This window comes from Tarenaya hassleriana, unplaced genomic scaffold (genome assembly GCF_000463585.1).
Source record: "Tarenaya hassleriana unplaced genomic scaffold, ASM46358v1 Cleome29, whole genome shotgun sequence".
NCBI classification, from domain to species: domain Eukaryota; kingdom Viridiplantae; phylum Streptophyta; class Magnoliopsida; order Brassicales; family Cleomaceae; genus Tarenaya; species Tarenaya hassleriana.
In genome coordinates this window covers 603,472-625,903 of record NW_010966092.1, presented here as the reverse complement: position 1 = coordinate 625,903, position 22,432 = coordinate 603,472, and the positions used below count along the sequence as shown (strand labels likewise).

Sequence of the window (22,432 nt, the reverse complement as noted above, 5' to 3'; positions counted from 1 at the left end):
GTTCGGGGGTGGGGGGCGCCCGCCGCCATAAATCTCCTCCCGACAAATCTCGTCACGAACATGGTTCCTGGTGTTACACAGTACGAACAATCAGAGACCGTAATCGATGACATCCACGAAACGGGAAATGGACGCAACAGACATGAAAATCCAAAAGTCCCATGAATCTGGAACACCAAGTTTCCTGATACCGTCAAATTCGAACCATGAACCGAACTCGAAGGACTTATCGAAAAAAGCAGATTGTGATCAATGAGATTGTATCAGCTCGTAGAGAATCAACACGACAAAATCAATGAGAAAACAGAAAGAAATTATCGCAAGAAAAAAGTACTAACCTGAGCCCGAGTTGTTGGCAGTGATGACAGCACGAGAGTCAAAGATCAAGGGTGAATGAATGCAATTTCTCAGTGTGTTGAGGGTTTTGTAATTTCCGATTCTACCCCTCCCTTCCCGCTGTTATTACAGTTTTGGGTAGTACAAGGAAAAAATGTGAAAAATAACAAAATTTTATTTAATGGGCAACAAAAAGGGAAATTAGTTCGTGTTATTTCAATTTTGTGTTTTTTATCTCAACCTCAAATAAAACTAAATTAAAATAAAAAATTAATCTAAATCATAAAAATTAATTTGCTGCATTATTTTTAAAAAACAATCATAAAATTTAATTTGTCGCACTATTTTTAAAAAATAATTTATTTTAATTTTAAAAAAATCGCATATAAATACCTAAATTTTTAGAAAAATCTCATATACATACCTAAATTATAATATTTTCATATAAATATTTAAACTATTTAAAAATCCTATATAAATAATTAGACTTTTGAAAAAAATTTAAATAAATAAAAAAATTCAGATTTATTTAATTTTCTTTTTCAGAAATTTAGATATTTATATAGGATTTTAGAAAATTTTAAATATTTATATAAAAGCTTTATAATTTAAATACTTATTTAGAATTTTTGTAAAAGTTTAGATAACTTTAAACTTTCTCATATTTTCTTTTTGCATTTTCATATATATATTTTTTATTTGCGGGGTCAAATAGCATTGATTGTGTGACCCTTTCAGAGTACGTTTACCAAAAAAATCAATGATGTTTTAAAATTAGGGTGAGGAAATTGACACAAAGTGAAAAGCGACACTCCACCTGCTTAGGGTGAATCGCAATCTGAAATATATATTTTTTTAAATACCCCGAATATATATTTACACGGTTTGAATATCCAAATTAATCAAACGTTTGCGATCACCTAAATGAAAAAACAGGGTTAATGACAATTTTGTAATTGAACACATATAAATATAATATTAATTTTATATATAAATCAGATGGTAACCATGTAATCAAGTTAATCATCTATATATAGTATGATTAAATTTTTAAAAAAAATAACATTTAAATAAAAATAAATAGCTGGATTAGATCCCAATAATTAAAACAATCACATAAGTATAAAAATAAATTCAAAATTCTTCATGTTGTTTCATTAAGAAAATGCACTTTTTAAAATCCTTTCCAAACTCTTAATGTGGAGATCAAATATTTTGCAATCATTGAAATTTATACATATTCAAAACGATGTCTAATGGATAAAATAACTCTCCTAGTGATAGGAGTGAGTACGGATCGGGTATCCGGAAATTTGAGAGTATCCGAACTCGAATCCGAACATCTCGGTTTATATGTTTTATTACCTGATCTCGTATCTGTGAAATCGGATACCCGAATCCGAAAACCCGTGAAATAATTATCGGGTATCCGAGAATATCTGAACTCGAATATTTGTAATTATTTTCAATCAATTTTTAAAAATATATTTATATATACATACTCTAAATCATTCAAAATAAATTTAAATTGTATTTATATCTAAAATAAATTTATTTTTTAAAAATACATCATAAATATATCCAATAATATCTATATAATCATTAATATTAAATAAAATAACACAAAATCTAATAAAAAATCTAAATTTTAAAACATATTTTTTATTATCTAGATAACCGAAGATATCCGTAAGATAATAACTATTATCCGACCTGCGATCGGTCGGATACTCGAAATCTCAGGTATTTTTGTCCACTCCTACCTAGTGATCGCTTAAAATAATTATATTATATATATATATATAGAAAATCTGTCACATGGGAATGTCTTCCAATTATTGAGCCATTATCAAATTATAAAATGACACGAGATGCTGTTAAAAATCTTAAATAGAATAGAAGTCGATTGTTAATCACTCCACGTGTTTTGAAAAAGGAATTTTCTTTAACATTTGATTATTCCAACCAGAACTTGATTTTCTTTCAATTTAATTACACCTTATTAGAAAAATACAGAAACTTTGAAACGAAGTTAGATAAAATCTCAGTAATTTCTGTGTTTTTTTTTAATCTAAAGTATTCACTTTTTGTTTTTTTTAAAGTGATTACTTTACAATTTTAATCGTTGGAAGATAAAAATAAAAATCAAGACTTTATTAAAAGTAATGCGAAAAAGTTTCGGCACGTATCCTCACTGTTCATCACATCTATTTTATTTATTTACTGTTTCAGAAACTTCATTTATTTATTTCTTAATTCTCCGATTTTTTTTTTTGCATTTTGTTTTTGCGCCCAAAAGAATCAATTAAGGTCACTACTACAAGTTCTTGATGAGGTGTCAAAGCCAAACGATAGATGAACAAAAGAAGTGACAGTCTACTGATCTTTCAGACAAGGTTTAGTCATATGATGAAAATGGTCTTTTTTACAAAGTTTTTGATGATTTTGAGAAATGAGGCTCTCCTTGTAAAATTTGATCTTCAAAAGTCGTCTTTTTTACCTCGATTTTTGCAGGAAATAAAGCTACTTTTTTTGGGCCTTTAATTTACTCGGAAACCTCTCTCTCTCTCTCTCTCTCTCTCTCTCAGTGTTTCTGTGTGTGTGTGGCTTTACCTTTTGTACGCAAAGCTTTGTGTGTCTGCCGCTACTCTGTTCATCTTCTTCCTCCTCTCTTTTCTTCTCCAGCAGCTGCAAACTGATGTGACTTTCTTCCTTCTCCTTTCTCTGATTTGTCAATTCTTTTGCGTGATTTGTGCCTTCCTTGCCCCCATTTCAGCTACTTTCTGCAAGATTCGCGATCTGGGTTTTTCACTTTTCCCGGAAAACTTTTCTGGGTTTTCCTTCTTTTCCTGTTTCAGATTTTTGCTCATGTCCATTTCTGGCTCTTTCGTTTTGTTTTCCAGAGAGAGACAGCCATGGCGGGAGGTGGAGCTCCGGCGCCCAAAGCCGACGAACCTCAGCCACATCCTCCGAAAGATCAGCTCCCCAACATTTCGTATTGCATCACCAGTCCCCCTCCTTGGCGTGAGATTCTCTCTCCTCCTCGCTATTTTTTTTGCTCATCATCCTTCTGTTCAAATATGTTTCTTCTCCATTTGAAGTTGCTTCTCTGTTGAAAGTTTCTCTGTGGCGTTTCTGTTTTCTTTTTCTGGGTATGATTCCTTTGGACAATGATGTTCAGTTTTGATTCTTGCTACTTTTTTTTTTTACATAGATTTGCTTTCTCTTCTTTGATTAGGGTAAGAGAGATTATAGATTGTTCGCGTACTTTCTGATAGATTTGCTTTCTCTTCTTTGATTAGGGTAAGAGAGATTATAGATTGTTCGCGTACTTTCTGATACTTCTGCTAGAAATAGTGTGGTAGATTTATGATTTTTCTTTCTGAGTATGATTCTTTCGAACATGAACTTGATACTGTGTTGCTATAGTTGTCGGAATGGAGAATCATACTCCTGTGAACCGACAATACAGTATTCCATATCTCCAGTCACCAGTTTCAGAGCATAAAAGGGGAGCGCGGTGGACAAAGTATTCCGTTGAGTGGGGTCCGGGGAAGGGTCCCACCACAAGGTATATTGTACTCAGCCTTCCCTTGCAGAGATATCTGAGACTGCGGACTGGAACCCGGACCTTTTAGATCACAATGGCAACACCTTAACCGGTGCGCCAAGGCTCCCTTCCACCAGTTTCAGAGCATAATTCTCTCAAATAATGGTGTCAATGCGTTAGAATGTTGAATGTTTTGGAGGATTAAACCCAATCCTCTGGTGTTTTTTTTCTTCTTTTCGATTTTAGGAAGTGATCTACAATGGAATGCTATCCTCGGGCATATGATTTTTCTATATATGCTTTTCCCCTCCATTCTTTTCCTTTAGAAAAATGCTTTGGATGCCCTTATTTTGTGTCTGATACCTCTCATTTCTGCAGAATCTTGGAGATCTTTTATTATCATTTTCAATATACGGTTTTTGGATTATTGATTAATGTGTATAGGTTTTGATTGAAGTACATCTAATTCCAAAATGTGGTTATTTATTGGAGATCTTTATAATATTTCTGATCTTTTTATCATCTTACACGCTCACATATTTCTGATCTTTTGTTTTGTTCATTAGCTGTTGTATAATTCTGTATATTCATAGAACTGAAAACATATTCGCATTCTTAAAAATTTCAGCCGAAGCTATCCTTCTCGGTTTTCAACATTACCTCGTGATGCTCGGCACAACGGTCCTCATTCCTACTTCCCTTGTCCCTCAGATGGGAGGTGGAAATGTAAGTCCTTGCTTGCGAAATAACGTCAATAAAAGGAAAAAAATAATAAGATCTCTTGCAAATGATATATGATAAGGTTTATATATTATTGCTGCAGGAAGAGAAGGCAAAGGTGGTCCAAACTATACTCTTTGTCGCTGGGATTAACACTTTGCTCCAGACACTGTTTGGGACAAGATTACCTGCTGTAATCGGAGCATCCTACACATTTGTCCCAACAACCATATCAATCATCCTCTCAAGCCGATTCAGTGATACCTCAAATCCTGTAGATGTACACTACCCAACTTCTTCTGTCTATGTCATTACCACACTAATGTCATGTCATGTCTTAAAACCATGATCTTTTGTTCAATTCATCCCTATACCTCTTTCTTGGTGCTATGACAGTAATAACCAGTTTTTAATTTCTATTTTCAGCGATTTGAAAGAATAATGCGGGCAACCCAAGGAGCCTTGATTGTTGCTTCAACTCTGCAGATGATTCTCGGGTTCAGCGGCCTTTGGCGTAATGTTGTCAGGTCAGTCTGGAAGAAGCATTAGTCCAAACCCATTATTTTCTTCACCTTATAGCAGATTGTCTTGAACGTTATTTCGATATTATAATAGGGATGCCCTGTAATTGTTGTTTTGTGTTTTTAGGTTCTTAAGTCCTCTCTCTGCTGCTCCATTGGTCGGTCTAGTAGGTTTTGGGCTATACGAGTTTGGTTTCCCCGGGGTAAGTTCTATTAAATCGTTCATAAGAAAGAGTACGAAAAAATCTAAAAGATTATTGCTTCTGTTGTGTTAACTTATGTTTTGCATTTCTAGGTTGCAAAGTGCATTGAGATTGGGCTGCCCGAGCTTCTTATTCTTGTATTTGTTTCACAGGTAAATGTTTAACATGTATCTGTTTAACTACCATAACTGATTATTCTAGTATTTTGTCGCATTCTTTGTTTATAACTACAACAATGAACTGAAGTTGATGTCACTGTTAACTGATTAGACCTTCAAAATGTTTTATGTTGTAGTACCTGCCTCATGTCATCAAATCAGGGAAGAATGTGTTTGATCGGTTTGCTGTGATATTTGCTGTGGTGATTGTGTGGATTTACGCTCACCTTCTCACTGTCGGTGGGGCCTACAATGGGGCTGCCCCCAAGACACAAGCAAGCTGCCGTACTGATCGATCCGGCCTCATAGGTGCTGCTCCTTGGTAAGTGTTTTCTTTCTGTCGGATTTAACTCGAGAACAAGGGGTGGGTCCGGGTCGGACACCTAAGTTCCTTGTGTGGAACGATGGGCTATTGAAGAAATTTGATAGAAAGGATAATGTGGGCTTACATCTATTTAGCGGTGGGCGCCGGTCGGCTACCCGAGTTTTTGGGGTACCCGGCCTCGTCCTCGTCTCCATGGGTTTTATGAATAGAATATCTCGTTCTCGGCTTTGTGAGATTCGAGTACCCAAACCCACAAAAATGCGTAAATTTTCGTTGGCCCGAGTTGAATATATGGGTATAATTATAACGGTAATTTTACACCAAAAGAGACCTAGATTGTTGTCATTATCCTAAGATACCACGGATATGAGTGTCATTTGGACATCCTGACCGCGGGTAAGCCATCGTTCAAAGAAAAAACCCGATCCCGAACTCGTGGTCAGGGTTCCTCGCTTCGTTGAACGCATGCTCTAGTACCTGCATTTCCGGGTACCCATGAGACGGTTACCAGCGAACCCTCAGATCTCGGGTTTAATGCCGGACCCCCGAGTGTTTATGATATAGTGAGCCTTGTGCTTCAGTATGAGGTTGGGTTTACTTACTGAAATGTGTTCTTTATCCCCAAGGATAAGAGTTCCATGGCCTTTCCAATGGGGCGCCCCTTCCTTCGACGCTGGAGAAGCTTTTGCCATGATGATGGCTTCTTTTGTTGTACTTGTTGAGGTTAGTGAGAGGAAATTTCTTTTAAAAGTTTTCGTCTTCTTCTTGAGAACTGATTGTGATTTAGGAACATATGGTTTATTGATTTTTCTCTTTTTCTATGTTACAGTCAAGTGGTGCTTTTATTGCTGTGTCGAGATATGCAAGTGCCACCATGTTGCCACCTTCCATTCTCAGCCGCGGTGTTGGCTGGCAGGTAAATTTCGGCCTCACTTTAATCACCCTGTACCGGAAAAAGGGAATGTTTTCTTTATACAAATTATTAGTTAATAGGGCTGAAAAAAAACTCGAAACCTGGATACCCGACTGTTTTATGAGATGAGAACGGGTTTTGTTATTTGGGAAACCCGAAAATTGGGTTTGGGTTCAGCTATTTGCTTGAGAGACAGAATTACCCGTTGGTAGTCGAGTGAACAATAAATTGACCCTTTTTACCCTATGATTTGTAGAAATTACATACAAACGTAGGGTTTTAATGATGTCTTTCGAAATTTTGGGTTTGGTTCAGGTAATTTCAAGTTTGTGATACAATCCCGAATCAACCATCAGTGTGTGAAAAAGTTTAAATTGAATTTCGGATTTCCCCAAAAATTATCTCTTTGGTACCTGGCCAAAATTGATCCAAGGTTGTCTCATGAAACCTGAGACATTCTGTGTTCGGATTTGAATAATCCGAAAATCTCGGATACTCGACTCGTTCATCCCTATTAGGTAACCCAAACCATGGGGCGAAAAATATTTTGTTATGCTAATTTGATTACATTTGGTCAGGGAGTTGCAATTCTGATATCAGGGTTGTTTGGAACCGGTGCTGGTTCTGCAGTTTCTGTGTAAGTGTCTTTGTCACAAAACTTTTCAGATGATCCATTTGCAACTTTTATTACACTCTCTCTTTGTTTTTGGCTTTAAACCGATTCAATGCAGAGAGAACGCGGGTCTATTGGCACTGACACGAGTTGGTAGTCGGAGGGTTGTCCAGATAGCCGCTGGTTTCATGATTTTCTTCTCTATTCTCGGTAAGTTGTTTACAGAGTGGGTTACCCGAGATTTTCAGGATACTCGAACTCGAACCAGAATGTCTCGTGTTATATTCTCTTTACCCGACCTGCAAGACAATATTTGGATACCCGCGAGTATCCGAACCCGAGTATTTTCAGTCATTTTCGATCAAACTTTTCAAACGTGCGTCCATATGTATATTCAGTTGTTTACATCCGATGGATTTTTCGGGTTTTGCCTGAAATTTATGGAAATGATCTTTCTGTTACGTAGGGAAATTTGGAGCTGTGTTTGCTTCAATTCCTGGACCCATCATTGCCGCTTTGTACTGTCTCTTCTTCGCCTACGTAGGTATGTGTCTCTCTGTTGAAAGTTCTAACCTTTACCCATGAATCGAAAATGCTCATCCAGTGATGGATATATACACGCATATATATATATATATACATACACGTGTAGGAGCTGGAGGAGTGAGTTTTCTTCAGTTCTGCAACCTGAACAGCTTCAGAACGAAGTTCATATTGGGCTTCTCCATCTTCCTTGGCTTGTCTATTCCACAGTATTTCAATGAGTACACTGCCATCAACGGCTATGGTCCCGTCCACACCGGAGCTCGTTGGGTACGTATGTGTATATATATATATATAGCTCGGTCTTCCTCTTTCCATGGTGTCAGGTTTTTGTTTGATCGAGTCGATGAGGCCTTTAGCTCGACATAGTTTTTTCTTTTTATGAAATGTAAATTGCAATAGAAAAAGTTTTAAGTTTTTACACGGGATGAAACCGAAAGCATTCGGGAAAATTTGATTGGATTGCCGTGATTGGAGATGTTGAAAGGAAAGAATGCAGTGCCATACCCTACGATCAAACCGGTTACGATTTCGCCATGTTTTTTGAGCTCTGCTAATGGATACCGATGACACTTTTTTTCCCCGCAGTTCAACGACATGGTGAACGTCCCGTTCTCGTCGGAACCCTTTGTGGCGGGCTGCATCGCCTTCTTCCTGGACAACACGTTGCGTAAGAAAGACGGGTCGGTCCGGAAGGACAGAGGCAAGCACTGGTGGGACAAGTTCAAATCCTTCAAGGGCGATACCCGAAGCGAGGAATTCTACTCTCTTCCCTTCAACCTCAACAAATATTTCCCTTCTGTCTGAAGATGAAGAAGTAGATGAAAGCTCAAGTTACACGAACATGTTTCTTGGTTCCCTGTTTTGCCATAACTTGTCAGTGTCTGTGTTCCAAATTCTCAGCGTTTTCTTACAGAGAAAGATGATTTCTAAGAGAGCATTTATTTACCCCGCCAAATGCTTTTGTCTTAATTCGGAAGATTCTTCCTCGCCGTCCGTGAGAGAGTGTACGGAAAGGTGACGGCCGCGGAGATGATGACGTCATATCCCGGCTTCCACGTGGCACTCATCTCCGGCGAATAGTCTCCTCTCAAAGAATACGACGCCGTTTCGCACGCCTAAACATACGCGCACTACAAAATGACAGAAAAGCCCACGTCTTCTAGGGTTTGTTAGACGTCAATATTAGGGGTAGTTTGGTCCCTAGGTAAATATAGACGAGAGTTCTGAGCGGAGGAGAGGAGTTTCCGTTATCCCTTTTATATCTTCTCCCCCTTCTGTCTCTTTGTCTCTCACTTAAACAAAGGGAAAAAAAATCTCACGTTTCTCTCTCTTCCTCTCTCTGCAAATCCCGATTAGGGTTTTTCAGAATCTTCAATCTCGCGATCCATTCTTGTTTCCTTTTGTCTGTTTGCTCGTCAGAATCCTCTCGAAGCCATGATTTCGGATTCGATCACCAATGCTTCTGCAACTGCAGCCCCCAGCGGGAGGGATTTCTGCAAGAAGAAGAGGGTATGATTTTTAGAACCCAAATCTCTTTCCTCTCTTTGGAATTTGATTTGTTCTATGATGCCCTTGTTTTTCGGTTCCATTTCTTAATTCTGTTGGGCTTTCGAGTTCTTTTTGAATTGCGTTGCAGGCCAACCGGTCGGCTAAATTGAAGCAGTGCAAGCTTGATGCCCGTCGTGAGCAATGGCTTTCTCAAGGTACGATGATAAAAGATCTGATTTTTACATTCGTTATACGTACGTTTCTGTAACGTGGGGTTGCTTCGGCTTTTCTATCTCTGTTTCATGTTTTTTTTTTATATTGATTTTCGGGATTTGGGGTTTTTTGTTTGCTCTCGGTACTAGTTGCTGCGAAGAATAAGGAATGTAAGGAGGAGATGAACGTCAATCGAAGAACTGGGAGTGAAATTACTGATGAAATCGAGAGAGACAAAAGCCCAATGGAGAATTTAGATAGGGGGCGTAGGGAAGAGGATAATGGTGGAACATTCCACCATGAGAGTTTTATTGACTCACCTTCCAATAGCTCCACCAGTAGTATCCTGGATGGTACAGATTCATGCCCTAATTTCAGTGGCAGCAGCAGCATCAGGAGCAGCAGTAGCACTAGTAGTCAAAGCGGTTGCTTTTGCTCAGGTAGTATTACCGAGGAGGAAGATGGGGATGACGACGGGTGTTTGGATGACTGGGAGGCTGTTGCTGATGCTTTAGCCGCCAATGACAAGCATGAAAAAGAAAACCCTCCTGAGTTGTGCAAAGAGCATGTGACTTTCGGGCAACCTGCTTCTACATGGGATCCGATTTGTAGGTTTGCTCCAGACAATGTTTCAGGTGTCGGTGTTATGGTGGATGGAAAGCAAGATTGCCAGAAATCGATGTCGAGGATGCGAAAGAGCAACCGGGCGTGGCGTCCCGATGATGAGCTGCGTCCTCAGATCTTGCCTAATTTGTCAAAGCAGCGTAGTTTTCCAGTCATGGACATGCATTATAGTTCTGTGGCAACACCATCATCATGTCCCATATGCTATGAGGATCTGGACTTAACAGATTCAAACTTTTTACCATGTCCTTGCGGATTCCGGCTCTGCCTTTTCTGTCACAAGACGATATGCGATGGGGATGGGCGTTGTCCTGGTTGCAGAAAACCATATTGTCAGGATGCAATCATGGCTGAGGCTAGTGTCCATGGAGGTGGTCTGACGATTCGGTTGGCTCGTTCATCTAGCATGTTTTCCAGGTCATAGAGAGGGAGTGCCTTTCCATGAATTGTCTGACTCTCTGTCTCTCTCTCTTTACCGCATGTATTGCATTCTTCATTTGTCGTAGAATCTGGTTCTATAGTTTAGATGTGGGTATAGGATTGTCTTTTGGCACTCAGGGGACTTTGAGCTTTGGTCTATGTCACATTGACTCCTCTTATTCTTCTTCTTATTCTTGGTGTAAAGCATGTGGTGATGTAGAGTGGTGTGTGAATACATAAGGTGGTACAGAAATTCAAACAAGTAAAGTTCCGATAAGTTATCTCTATATTCACTCAATGTCTCCAAGGACCTCTGCTTCTCTGAAGTTATTTATATACGGCTGCATTTCCCTGTTTTATCTCATGCAATACTGTGGACTATGATTGCGATCTCTTTGTCATCTGCTCCCTGTGTGGTTCTTTCTATCAGCAACTTGTTCCCGTGTTGAGACAGCAAATCGATGGTCAGAGAGTTCTTCTTGCTGCATTTGGATTTTGGTCTTATCTTTACTGGTAACTCATTACAAATGCTTGTTCTATGACTGTAATATCAGCAGAGCTCAATTGTCATATGTTCTTTTCGTCTGGTTTTTTCATTATGTGAAGCTAAGCTGGTTGATGGATGCTGTTGAAGGTGAAAGTTCGTCGTTTCACTGTTGAGCTTTCCAATGGGTCATTCTACTTAACTCTGTGTATGCTTTTTGTTACTCACCTGCGAATTCAGCCCTGTTCACATTTGCTTCGAAGTCATCTTCTTCGTTTCCGACCCCAAATAAAACTCGGGATTGAGTTGCTGTTGTTGTTGTTGGCGGCGGTGGTGGTTCTCTTGTCTATGTAGGAAAATGGCAAAGGGCCTCTCATCATGCTCTGCAAGGTGCCAAAAGGGTCTGTAAAGGGCAAATGAGGGCAAAGTTTCTAACAACTGCTTTGTGTTTCTCATCAGTTTGACGGCTGTGTGTCACCTATGGTGATGTTGCTCCTTGCATACATGAATCTTTCCTTACGGTATTAAATAATAATCTATCACATCAACGCGCATCGATTTGAGATTTAAAAGATATAAAATACAAACACATATATATTTCATAGACACACACATATATGTATATGCATAGACACATACATATATTATATATGCATGTACATATATATATATATGTGTATATATGCATACCTACATACGTTTTTTTTTTAATTCTTCATGTAACATTAACGTAACAACTCAGTGTATGTTACGTCGACATTTAGACGTGCCATATTCGCGGAAATTTTTATCATTCGAATAAAGAAGTTTTACATGAAAAAAAATTACAAAGAGCCAGAGTATTTATAAATTCATAAACATTACGATTTTTATAAGTTATTTTAAAAATATAATGTCATTTGAAGTTACGAATATTTAATTTAAATTGATTTGTTTTTAAAAATCTGGGATTTTTTTTGTGTTTTATAAATTTGAACATATGATAACAGCAATCGTTTATTTACTCATTTTTTTTCCGAGGATTTAAAATATATTAGCAATTTATAAAATTGAAAACCTTTTTAATAGGAAAAAATATCAAGTTGCACAATCTGGTTCTCGCATCGATTTGGACACGTGGTGAACATTGATTGGATAACGCTGGATACCCCACGCCCGTAACAGCCAATCAAATATTAGCTTTTTTAAAATTCATTTTTTTATTTTTTTATTTCTTTCGAACAAACGCAATGCGTATACGGTCTACCCTAGTCAAAGATAAAGTCTCTTCTTCACCTCGGTCTCCTCCATCTCCATTTCCGAAACCCTTCTTCTTCGGCTAGTCTCTCGACCTGAGTCCTTCCTGCGATTCCGATGGCGAGCCGTTGGTTGAGGCCTGAGGTACGTGTTTCACGATCTTCGTGTCCAATTCTTTGGATCGGATTTCATCCTCCTGATTCTGCGTTTTCTAGGTTCTTCTTTTCACTCAGATCCGAAAAGATAGGCTTGTATACGCGTGTGTATCTGTGTGCATGTGTGTTCACGCGTGTGTGGATCTGTGTTTTTTAGGTGTATCCATTGTTCGCCGCCGTTGGAGCTGCTGTCGGGATTTGCGGCTTCCAGTTGGTGCGCAACATCTGCATCAACCCTGAAGTCAGGTCTCTCTCTCTCAGAATCTGGTTGTCTCATTTATATGTATGTATTTTGGTTGATTTCAAGTTCCCTGTATCAGATTTTAGTGTACTGCGTAGATTTCCTTCTCTATTTTCACGATTTGATCGAGTATAGTCATTTCTAGTTGAGAGGATGTTTGGCCATTTGGAAATAATTTCATCTAGATCTTGAGTATCAAATGAAATCATGGTCGATAGTACCAATGGTTAGAACCCTTTCCCCTCGATTCAGGTTGAAACACTCTGATGCAATTCTTTGCCCCTTGCTTCTGATGATAATACTGATATGCCATGAGTGAGAGACTCGATTTGTCGTATCTACAATCTCGCGTTTGGATTCAAGAAATACTTGGATTAGGGTTCTTGTTACTGAAATGTATTCCTTCTTTGGGAATTGATACGTTGCAATGCAGAGTCAGCAAGGAAAATAGGGCAGCTGGAGTTCTGGAGAACTTTGCCGAGGGAGAGAGGTATGCAGAGCATTTCGTGAGGAGGTTTGTCCGCAACAAAGATCCCGAGATCATGCCATCCATCAACAAGTTCTTCACCGATCCCAAATACTGAACAGACGCTCCCCATCTCATCCGGTTTATAAACCTTATTATGATGTAACATAATGGGAATTTGTGCTGGTTTTCATTGTGACAGTAGCCATCAAACTCGAAAATAACTGGTGTGTGAAACTTTTTCCGAGTTTTCTTAGAGTACTGAAATGAATTTGAGATGTTCAAAGGTTGAGAATGCTACGAATGTTGACCTCATCTGTTTGTAAGGAAGGAGAATGGTATCTATTGGCCTTTCAACCTGAACAGATCTTAATCTTACCAAATGCAAAGTGAGCAAGGAATGGAGCTTAGTTAATTCAAGAAACTTTTGTTATGTTTGTGAACAAACACTAAACAGGGCAGAATGTCAGGTAAAGAAACTTGATTACCCACTTCTTTCAAATTTTGAAATGTGTAGAAAGAAAAACCAGAGCCTCAAAACATATAATGGTCGTAATCCTTCAGCGTCCATTCTCTCAACATCCTTCTTGAAGTAAAATGCCGGCTTCTTCATTTCGTCCGAGCTTCTGGTTAAGAGCAATCCCTTGTGTGTCATTACAGTTTGCCGCTCTTTTGTAACACCCGATTGCTTCCTCGAGAAAGTTAAGCTGCTGAGGTCGGTAACGCTTAGCCATGTATGGCAATCCACAACCGTCAGAAAAATCACAGATTTCTGAAAAACAATGAAGTGCTTAGACAGAAAGGCACGCCCATAATCCTATATGCTCGTCCTAAGCCATACCAAGCTCGAAAATGTGATGGGTTGATATCGGCAGCACGGCGTATGCATGTTCAGTTCGAGAGCGCCCACCGGAAGTGCATTACCGCCTTCTCATGCTGCCTCTTTAAACTGTAATAGTTACCAATGATGCAGCAGAGCTCGGGACAAGGTGACTCGGAGGAGCACAAGCTTCTTCTGCAAATAGAGCATTGGAATGCAAGTCCAGACGAGGGCGGAAGCCGACAACAAATTACCTCTTACTCATGGGAAATCTGTTTTAGTTTGCTGTAAAAAAGAATTATAATCTGTCTTTTTTTACTGGTTCTGTACATTTTGAGAACTTTAGGAATACCAAATCACATTTCACCAAAAAAAAAACAATATGATTTCAACCTGGTCAAATTCCCCAAGGCTGTAATGGGCTTTTTCCATTTGAGCTTGTGATGAAATTCCCTAAGAATGCAAGTCCATATCTTGCAGATAGTCATGCATACTTCTCCAGGAATCAATGTGCATTCTGTGTTCTTGGATCGAGATCTTGGATATCCTTGATCTTGAAACTCACTGGATGAAAGTGAGACCCAAAAAAAAAAAAAAAAAAAGAGAGAGTCCATTTTCGATCCCAGGGGTCAGGAAGATGGATCAAAACACCATTTTTGCAGGAATCTGAACAAGTACCATCACACCCATGTACATATCGACTCAAAATTCTTTCAAAAACTACAGCAAGAATCTGAAGCCGGAACAAAAAAGCATCAGAGTTGAAAAGAAAATAAAAAACAACAAATTTCCAATATACAACTCTGTTCAGAGCTACACAATCCATGAAGACCTGGAAAAAAAAAACCCCAATTTGAGACAGATTAATGATCTTCTGATCGGAAATCCCACAATTAAATCACAGAGCTTTCCATGAAAGAGTGGGGGAAACTGGAGAAGAATAGGGATTTAAGCAGAGGGTACGATTTGGCGGCGGAGTAAAGACAACGGTCACTGAGCTGTCTGATATCTGCACGAATATCCACGTAGAAGAAGTTTACAGAATTCTTGCCTTTTGAGTGTACAATAAGAAACTTCGAATGTTGTCTTCGTCGTCGAGTAATCTGGCGCCCCTGGGTCTGTGTTTGAAATAACAAGAGAGATGTGGGGTCCATCATGTTTTGGGCTTAAGCTATTAAATGGGCCCACCCAAAAATACTCTCTTGGGGCCCAAATGAGCCACATGAACGAAAATTATCAAGTCACAAAATAAAAAACATTATCATTTTTAATCTATTCTATTTTGAAACCTTTGTTCTTATTAGCCGATATTTGAAGTGAAATCGGATGTAAAACAAATTCCCCCCTTGTAATCGATTATTGGACTGAGATTGGAAATTCAGAAAATCCTTTCGATTTTACACGCGGTGAAATTGTTACAGTTATTTTTTTTTTATTAAAAAGGTGAGGGGCAAAATGGTAATTGTTTAGGGAAAGGGAGGGGGAAACACGAGGCGCGTGGGGGAGGAGGTAAAAGAGAGAATTCAAATTGGCGCTCAAGCTTTCAACGTTTCTCCGATTTTTCGAATTCTGTTTTATAGCCCTTCTACCCTCTCCCTCTCTCCCCAAATCTCTCTCTCTCTCTCTCTCACACAGAGAGATCTGTCGCCGGCGAGATCGAAATGCCGCCCACTTTGTCCACTCCCGCCCTGGATTCTTCGTCCTCCAGACACCATTCTTACAGTAGGAAGCAGAAGTCGTTGGGGCTTCTCTGTACCAAGTAAGTATCTATCGAATCCCATCTCCCCGGAGACTGTTTCTTCTCTTGTGCTGATTCCTTCTCTTTCGAGGTTTCTCTGATGATCTGTTTTCGTTTTTTTTTTCTTCTGCTTTCCAGTTTCTTAGCATTGTACAATCGAGATGGGATTGACATGGTTGGGCTTGACGATGCTGCCACGAAATTAGGTACGCTTTTGCTCAGATTGTAATTATTGTACTTGTCAAAGCGATTCCCATCAATGTAGCATTGAAATTCGATTGTCCTTTTTTGGATCCGCAGGAGTTGAGCGGCGGAGGATCTATGATATTGTTAATGTGCTTGAAAGTGTCGGGGTGAGATTCGGGTTGTTAATTCGATATGTTTGACTGTTCTGTAATATTTTCTTAGAGTCGATTTTCTTGTGGTAATTAGGTTCTGACAAGAAGAGCTAAGAATCAGTATACATGGAAAGGGTTTGGTGCAATTCCAGGAGCCTTGAAGGAGCTAAAGGTGACTTTGTATGGGTTCTTGATCATACGTATTTTGGTCGATAAGTTTTCGGAGATTTGGAATGGAACTTCTCAAAAGGAAATCCCATTATACATATGTTGCAGGATGAGGGAATCAAGGACACTTTTCATCGATTCTATAGCAATGAGAATGAGAAAGTAAGCGATTGAATTATATAATTCCACACTTTCAGTCTTTAATTTTTTGTTTCCATATCCTTTGTACTGAGAGGTACAATGCCTTTATATAATTGCAGGTGTCTGATGATGATGACGACGAGGAAGACTCTTCCCAGCCCTATTCTAGCAGCCAAAATGATGGGTCAAAACTGGGGTCTCTTCCCAATTCCTCAGCTTCATCGAAAATAGGTAATTTGTTTTTCCTGTGGTAACTATATAATCACTTTTGATTTTCTTAAAAAGCAGGTTAGAAAAATGTTATATGCCTTAGTTAATATAAAGCATTTTAGCAAATTTATGAATCGGATTACCTGGTATAGAACTTGCTTGCCATGATAGTACGACTTCATGATATTTTTCTTGGTTTTGTATGTGTGAGCAGATAATCGAAGAGAGAAATCTTTAGGACTTCTTACTCAGAATTTTGTCAAGCTCTTTGTTTGCTCTGAAGTAAGTGAGAAATCGAGTTCCTTTGATGGACTACTTTTTGCAATGAAGTTGCTCAGCCTTTTAAATTTGTCCAACCTGTTTAGGCTCAGATTATCTCTCTTGATGAAGCTGCAAAATTACTGCTTGGTGATGCCCACAATACATCGATCATGCGAAGTAACTATCTCCTTTAACCTACCACAAAAGTTCTTTGTTTGAAATAAACTTTGGAGACAAGATGTATTAGAAGGATTTGTTTATTGACATGGAGGTATTTCTTTCGCAGCAAAAGTAAGGCGGCTGTATGACATTGCAAACGTTTTATCATCAATGAATCTCATAGAGAAGGTAAGAACATTCTCCCTTTTGCAGCATTTAGAAAACCAACAAATGTTCTAGCTACTCAGTCAATTAGAGCAACTCTGGTTCTCTCTGATTTGCAGACCCACACCTCAGAAACACGAAAACCAGCTTTCAAGTGGCTGGGATACAGCGGCGAACCCGTTCACGTGCCAAGCAATAACTTCAAGCAAAATGAAACGAGAAAAAGGGTATTTGGGACTGATCTTACGAATGTCGGAGTCAAGAAGAACAAAACGGCATCTTTTGCACTTGAAAATACATCTGAGAAGATGCTCCAGATGAGTAAACAGACAGTATCTAAGAAGAGTTCATTCACCAAAACCAGTAAGGTTCAGGAATCATCGATATATGGAGCAAGGAGTTACCAGTTCGGTCCCTTCGCACCTGCCAGCGCTACAAGTCATAGCTTTGCTCTGGATAACAACTCAAAGAGCGTTACCGAGTTGGAGAATCTAGTTTCAGTTCACCGTCCCTGTTACCATAACCAAGGTATATACATATTTTGCCTCAAAACACTTTCATCATATCCATCTCAGCACCAACTTATATGCTCATATCAATCTTATTAACACTCTGTCCTTGGGTTGCATAACTGCAGTTTTGAAAGATCTCTTTGCCCATTACATGGAAGCTTGGAAATCATGGTACGGCGAAGTTGCAAGGAAGAAGAATCCATTAGCCAAAACATCGCAACACCACTAGTTTTTTCGTTTTCTTTAACCTCTAAACCGCAATTAGATTGGTGCAGCTTCAAGATGCCATTGGTTCTTTCCTCCTCGATCTCTTGCTCTCTTTCTTTTTTTGTAACGGCAGGAATTGACATAGGTTGCCCGACCCACGTTCTCTGTGCGTCGGATATGACTATGGCTGCCTTTTGCAAGCCGCTCATTGTTGGATTGTAATGCCATTTTGTAAGCAATGTTTTGCAAACTCCTTCCTGCCCGTAAAATCCATCTAAGGTGTGGGTGGTATATTTGGTTAATAATTGATCCAATCTGAATAACATAATGTTAATCGAACAGAATTTTATATAAAAATCTAACGATTATAATGTTTGTAAAATTAAAAAAATCTAATTGATTCTGAAAAGAATTAAAAAAAACGAAATTTTCTTTAACAAAATGAGTATTACTCATCCCCAGTAATGCAAGGAAAGTTATCGATAACCCAATGCATATTGTAATTTGATCAAAATTCTTATTTTACAGTTTCTTTGTTAAACTTTAATCTTTTTATTTTGTCAATAAAAATCGAAATCAAACAAAATCAATATAAAAACCGAACAATTATAATTTTTTTAGAACCAAAATAACCAAACCGAACCCGAACTGAAACATGAACAAGCCGCACCTAATTTTAACCATTCTCCATCTTTATGATTACCTGTTTTGATGCTTCACTGCAGGATTCTGCTGTGCTTGAGCTTTTGCTATTAAACTCTTATTAGGATCACCTTGCCATTATTAGACAGTAACTATGTCTCTCTTACAGTAGGAACTTTGCCTTTGTCTCTGCTTCAAATATGTTGTGAGATCATAGAAGAAGGTCTAAGTCTTATACATCTTACTATATATATATATATATGAGTTTATATATGTTGATCTCAGAGCTTGGAAGGAGGCATGTACCATCCCCACGGCTCACCGGAGGTGTACTGAGTGACCTGCTTCACACTCAGGTAGTTCTCAAGCCCCCTACAAAGAAGATAATGGTATGTATGAGTTTCATTTCACAAATCAGAACCATGCATTTGAATTCAATTCCTCAAAATGAGAAGTATGATGTTTGCATTCTTCTTATGGCAAAAAAATAAAAAAAAATCAGACATATCTTCAACTTTGTGTAACAGCAGATCTAAATCAGACTGGAATCCTGAAGTTTGGTGTTTTCTTTCTCTTATTTTTCCCTTCCGAGCAACATTCCACGAGATTCTTTTTTTTGGGGGGAAAGTTACCAATTGGGTGGTCGTAGGTCTATATCCGAAATTTTCGTGTTACCCAAACCCAAACCCGACCTCACGAGAGATATTATCCAATCTCGAACCCATTTTGATTTGATATTCGAAGATTAGTACAACAACAATGCTTCAATCCCAAGTTTATTTGGGATCGACCGTTTTTTGAAAATAAATATTCGATATAATTTTCAAGATTTTCAAATATTATCATATACTAGGGGTAAACTTGAGCCGGGTATCCAAGATTTTCAAATTACCCAAATCTGAACCCAAAATTTCGAGAAATTTCAGTTCATAACCCAAGTTTTATATGTGATTTATTTAAAACTTAGAGGCAAAACTGTACTTTATTGTTTATACGGGTAAAGATGGGTAATACTCATCACAGACCCAACTACCTGAACCGATTTATAGACTTTCTGCATGATCAAACCCGATACCATCTCATATAATAATCAGCTACCCGAAGTCATGTCGGGTACCCAAATTTCGGGTTTTTTTTTTTTTGGCGTAGATTTACTTACCATTCTCCTAATTCACGGCCAAAACCACTCCGTTTGATGCCACCCCAAGGAGCTTGGACGAAGCACGGCTGTGAGCAGTTAATCCACACAATCCCCGCCTGAAAAGCCTGCAAAAAAAAAGAGACATACAAAGTTGATCACTGACAAAAGTCATTTCAATAAGCTTCCTCCATGAACACAGGTAACAGACAGGCTTTGCCAATGGCGGTTAAGTTCAGTTCACTGTCGAAACAAAGATACTCGCCTTGCTAACACGATCACACCTCTCGAGATCGTTTGATAATACTGCACCAGCTAGTCCGTATCTGCATAACGTTTTTATGCTTTCTGTCAGATATGAAATAACAAAAAAAAAACGAGGTTTTCGTAAAAGATCATACTCACTCGGAGTCATTCGCCAGATGAATCGCATCATCCTCAGTGGAAAACGTCTTGACGCAGAGAACGGGACCGAACACTTCCTCTCTCCAGATTTGCATGGAAGTCTCCACATTGGTAATGATAGCAGGTTCGACGAAATATCCCTTCTTCAAGTGCTTTCAGATTGTACATGAAACAAAAAAAAAACGTACCGTCAAAATATTATTTGGACCAAAAACAACCATAACCACTTTAGCACCAGTTAACATAGAAGGAACAATGTACCGAGGGACGAATACCGCCACATAGAACAGTTGCACCTTCATTCTTCGCGTTCGAGACGAACTTCTGTACTTTCTCATACTGTAGGGTATAAGAGATTAGACTTAGAGTATATCAATACAATCGGGAATTCCCAAACGGTATTTTCAATCATTTTAGCCATGTAAGAGTATAGCATTAGTATTTGATTCTTCTTAGCTAGTAAGCTTTTTCATCGCTGGTCCTAGATAGGGGTGGCCAATTTGGTTAATAAACGAATCAAATCTGATATAAAAATCGAACCCAAACATTGTTTGAAAAATAAGTATTTTTATCAATAAAAACAGAACCCGAAATGAAATAGAATCGAATTGAATTCAATAAAAAATTCGAATGGTATAATTTTTCAAGAAAACGAAATAACCGAATCTGAAAATAATCGAATTGAAATAACCGCCCCTAGTCCTGAGCTTAGAAACTTTTACCTGTCCTTTGCTGACGACAGGACCGAGCCTGCAACCTTCATCCAGAGGATCTGAAATCTTAATGTTCTTTGTCCATTTTACCAGCTTGTCCAAAAATTCTTCCGCAATCCTTTCCTGGCATTTCGCAAAAAATTTCTCTCTTAATCGCAAAAATTCTTACACTTTCGTCACCTCATCAATGGTGGATTTACAAAGGATTTTTCTATCATTGCTTCACACTCTATCTTCATTGTCTCTCTAGAAAATATGAGAAAAATCTATTCGGATTTCGGGTTTAGATTGTTAGTTTCAGACAGTGCATTCTAAAGTAGTGAACTTGTATTATGAAACATACATTGTATTGCTAAGTAGATTCCATGGACGGTCTGAAACTGTACGAAAGGTTATATAGATTATATGCACTTACATGCACCAGAAGTCGAGAAGTTGAACTGCAGATCTGACCGTTAGTCCAGAAACAACCGAACATTGTCCATTCCACAGCTGTTCATAACCAATATGTAAAGATCACTCACTAATCAGTATCTCGGAAAATCAGATTAGTATGGTATTACTCTCAAGGTTCGAAAAAAGTAACTTAACCTTTATCGATATCAACGTCGTCGAAAACAACGATCGGGCTTTTTCCTCCGAGCTCCAGAGAAACAGGCTGTCAATGAAGAAAATACGAGGTTTATACAAAAGCTCGGAACGATTATACGAAAAGAAAAATCGAGAAATTTCCCGTGCTTACTTTCGCCAATTTAGCTGCAGAACTCATGATATTGCTCCCAGTTGCATTGCTTCCGGTAAATGCAACCTGGTAAATAGTAAATCACATTATCTTCAATACCCAAAACAAAAAGTGAACGAAAACGGAGAGAACCACAATCAATTCCTTACAGATTGGACCTTTTTAACGCTTTATGGCAGAGTTCATAAACATTGTATGTTTCTTTTCTGTTAAAGCTTCTTATTTCATCTTTATAGAAATCCATATTTCGGATAACTCCATTTAATTCGGGTTTGGTTTGTGTAAAAACGTTATTTTTATATTAAAAAAAAGGAATCTGGTTGTCTCGAGATCATCTCATCGTATTTTGCGGATGTCGATAAAGATTATCAATGGCAAGAAATTGACCTTGTCGATATGGGGATGAGACGAGAGGGGGGCACCGGCTTCAGGGCCTAAACCCGTCAAAATATTCAGAACACCGGGTGGAAGACCCACTTCACGGCAGATATCGGCGAGCTCCAAACATGTCCTAAAAGTCGAAAACCGCATCAGAGGAAATCATGAAAAGAACAACCAAAACAAGTTAAAGCTATTATTACAAGAATGGAAGATGTACATACAACGAGGCCAGCTCGGAAGGTTTGAGTATTGCTGTGCAACCGGCTGCCAGAGACGGAGCCACTTTCCATACAGCCATCAATAACGGATAATTCCTTCCAACATAAAACAAAAACTATCATATAAAAAGAAGAGAAGAAAACACTTTCAAGATTCTCGAGATATGATCAAGAAACGATATGGATACCACGGAGTAATCAAACCGACAACTCCAACGGGTTCCTTGAGAACATAACCCCGAAAACTCTCGAGCGGAAGAGC

At 38.5% G+C, this 22,432-nt stretch overlaps 6 protein-coding genes across 8 annotated transcripts in view; 4 read left to right on the top strand and 2 right to left on the bottom strand.

Moving 5' to 3' along the window:
- The window catches only part of LOC104818227 (39S ribosomal protein L47, mitochondrial-like), a 2,903-nt gene extending 2,488 nt beyond the window's left edge, over positions 1–415 (bottom strand). The window contains exons 1-2 of the mRNA XM_010547717.1: positions 339–415; positions 15–67 (exon numbers count right to left, since the gene is read on the bottom strand). Coding sequence (XP_010546019.1) covers positions 15–62 — 48 coding nt within the window. The 5' untranslated portion in view covers positions 63–67; positions 339–415. The remainder of the gene's footprint in view (positions 1–14; positions 68–338) is intronic.
- Positions 416–2,863: 2,448 nt separating this feature from the next.
- On the top strand, positions 2,864–8,830 carry LOC104818225 (nucleobase-ascorbate transporter 6-like). Of its 2 annotated transcripts, none has more exons than XM_010547714.2 (15): positions 2,864–3,036; positions 3,240–3,360; positions 4,515–4,612; positions 4,710–4,886; positions 5,033–5,133; positions 5,255–5,330; positions 5,423–5,482; positions 5,626–5,810; positions 6,440–6,536; positions 6,643–6,729; positions 7,305–7,363; positions 7,458–7,549; positions 7,806–7,883; positions 7,992–8,152; positions 8,471–8,830. In XM_010547714.2, the coding sequence occupies exons 2-15, from the start codon at positions 3,252–3,254 to the stop codon at positions 8,687–8,689; spliced, it is 1,599 nt and encodes a 532-aa protein (XP_010546016.1). In that variant the 5' UTR covers positions 2,864–3,036; positions 3,240–3,251; the 3' UTR covers positions 8,690–8,830. The 2 variants fall into 2 exon arrangements, with proteins under 2 accessions (XP_010546016.1, XP_010546018.1); XM_010547716.2 differs by lacking the exon at positions 2,864–3,036 and adding an exon at positions 3,051–3,139.
- A 335-nt stretch (positions 8,831–9,165) lies between these two features.
- Positions 9,166–10,994, top strand: LOC104818224. Its single transcript, XM_010547713.1, has 3 exons — positions 9,166–9,394; positions 9,522–9,588; positions 9,736–10,994. The coding sequence occupies exons 1-3, from the start codon at positions 9,320–9,322 to the stop codon at positions 10,632–10,634; spliced, it is 1,041 nt and encodes a 346-aa protein (XP_010546015.1). The 5' UTR covers positions 9,166–9,319; the 3' UTR covers positions 10,635–10,994.
- A 1,367-nt stretch (positions 10,995–12,361) lies between these two features.
- On the top strand, positions 12,362–13,538 carry LOC104818223. The gene is made up of 3 exons (XM_010547712.2): positions 12,362–12,494; positions 12,663–12,751; positions 13,180–13,538. The coding sequence occupies exons 1-3, from the start codon at positions 12,468–12,470 to the stop codon at positions 13,328–13,330; spliced, it is 267 nt and encodes an 88-aa protein (XP_010546014.1). The 5' UTR covers positions 12,362–12,467; the 3' UTR covers positions 13,331–13,538.
- A 2,069-nt stretch (positions 13,539–15,607) lies between these two features.
- On the top strand, positions 15,608–18,184 carry LOC104818221 (E2F transcription factor-like E2FE). Its single transcript, XM_010547711.1, has 11 exons — positions 15,608–15,791; positions 15,909–15,976; positions 16,071–16,123; positions 16,203–16,280; positions 16,385–16,438; positions 16,537–16,648; positions 16,842–16,909; positions 16,993–17,065; positions 17,175–17,236; positions 17,332–17,740; positions 17,850–18,184. Exons 1-11 carry the CDS (start codon positions 15,694–15,696, stop codon positions 17,951–17,953), a joined length of 1,179 nt encoding a protein of 392 aa, XP_010546013.1. The 5' UTR covers positions 15,608–15,693; the 3' UTR covers positions 17,954–18,184.
- Positions 18,185–18,664: 480 nt separating this feature from the next.
- The window catches only part of LOC104818220 (betaine aldehyde dehydrogenase 2, mitochondrial-like), a 5,457-nt gene continuing 1,689 nt past the window's right edge, over positions 18,665–22,432 (bottom strand). The window contains exons 5-16 of one of the 2 annotated variants that reach the window (XM_010547710.2): positions 22,359–22,424; positions 22,174–22,266; positions 21,959–22,082; positions 21,572–21,637; positions 21,421–21,487; positions 21,245–21,321; positions 20,839–20,952; positions 20,378–20,455; positions 20,117–20,268; positions 19,977–20,037; positions 19,733–19,839; positions 18,665–18,945 (exon numbers count right to left, since the gene is read on the bottom strand). In XM_010547710.2, the coding sequence (XP_010546012.1) occupies positions 18,855–18,945; positions 19,733–19,839; positions 19,977–20,037; positions 20,117–20,268; positions 20,378–20,455; positions 20,839–20,952; positions 21,245–21,321; positions 21,421–21,487; positions 21,572–21,637; positions 21,959–22,082; positions 22,174–22,266; positions 22,359–22,424 (1,096 nt within the window). In that variant the 3' untranslated portion in view covers positions 18,665–18,854. Of the gene's footprint in view, positions 18,946–19,732; positions 19,840–19,976; positions 20,038–20,116; positions 20,269–20,377; positions 20,456–20,838; positions 20,953–21,244; positions 21,322–21,420; positions 21,488–21,571; positions 21,638–21,958; positions 22,083–22,173; positions 22,267–22,358 lie in introns of both variants that reach the window. The other variant, XM_010547709.2, reaches the window with a different exon arrangement.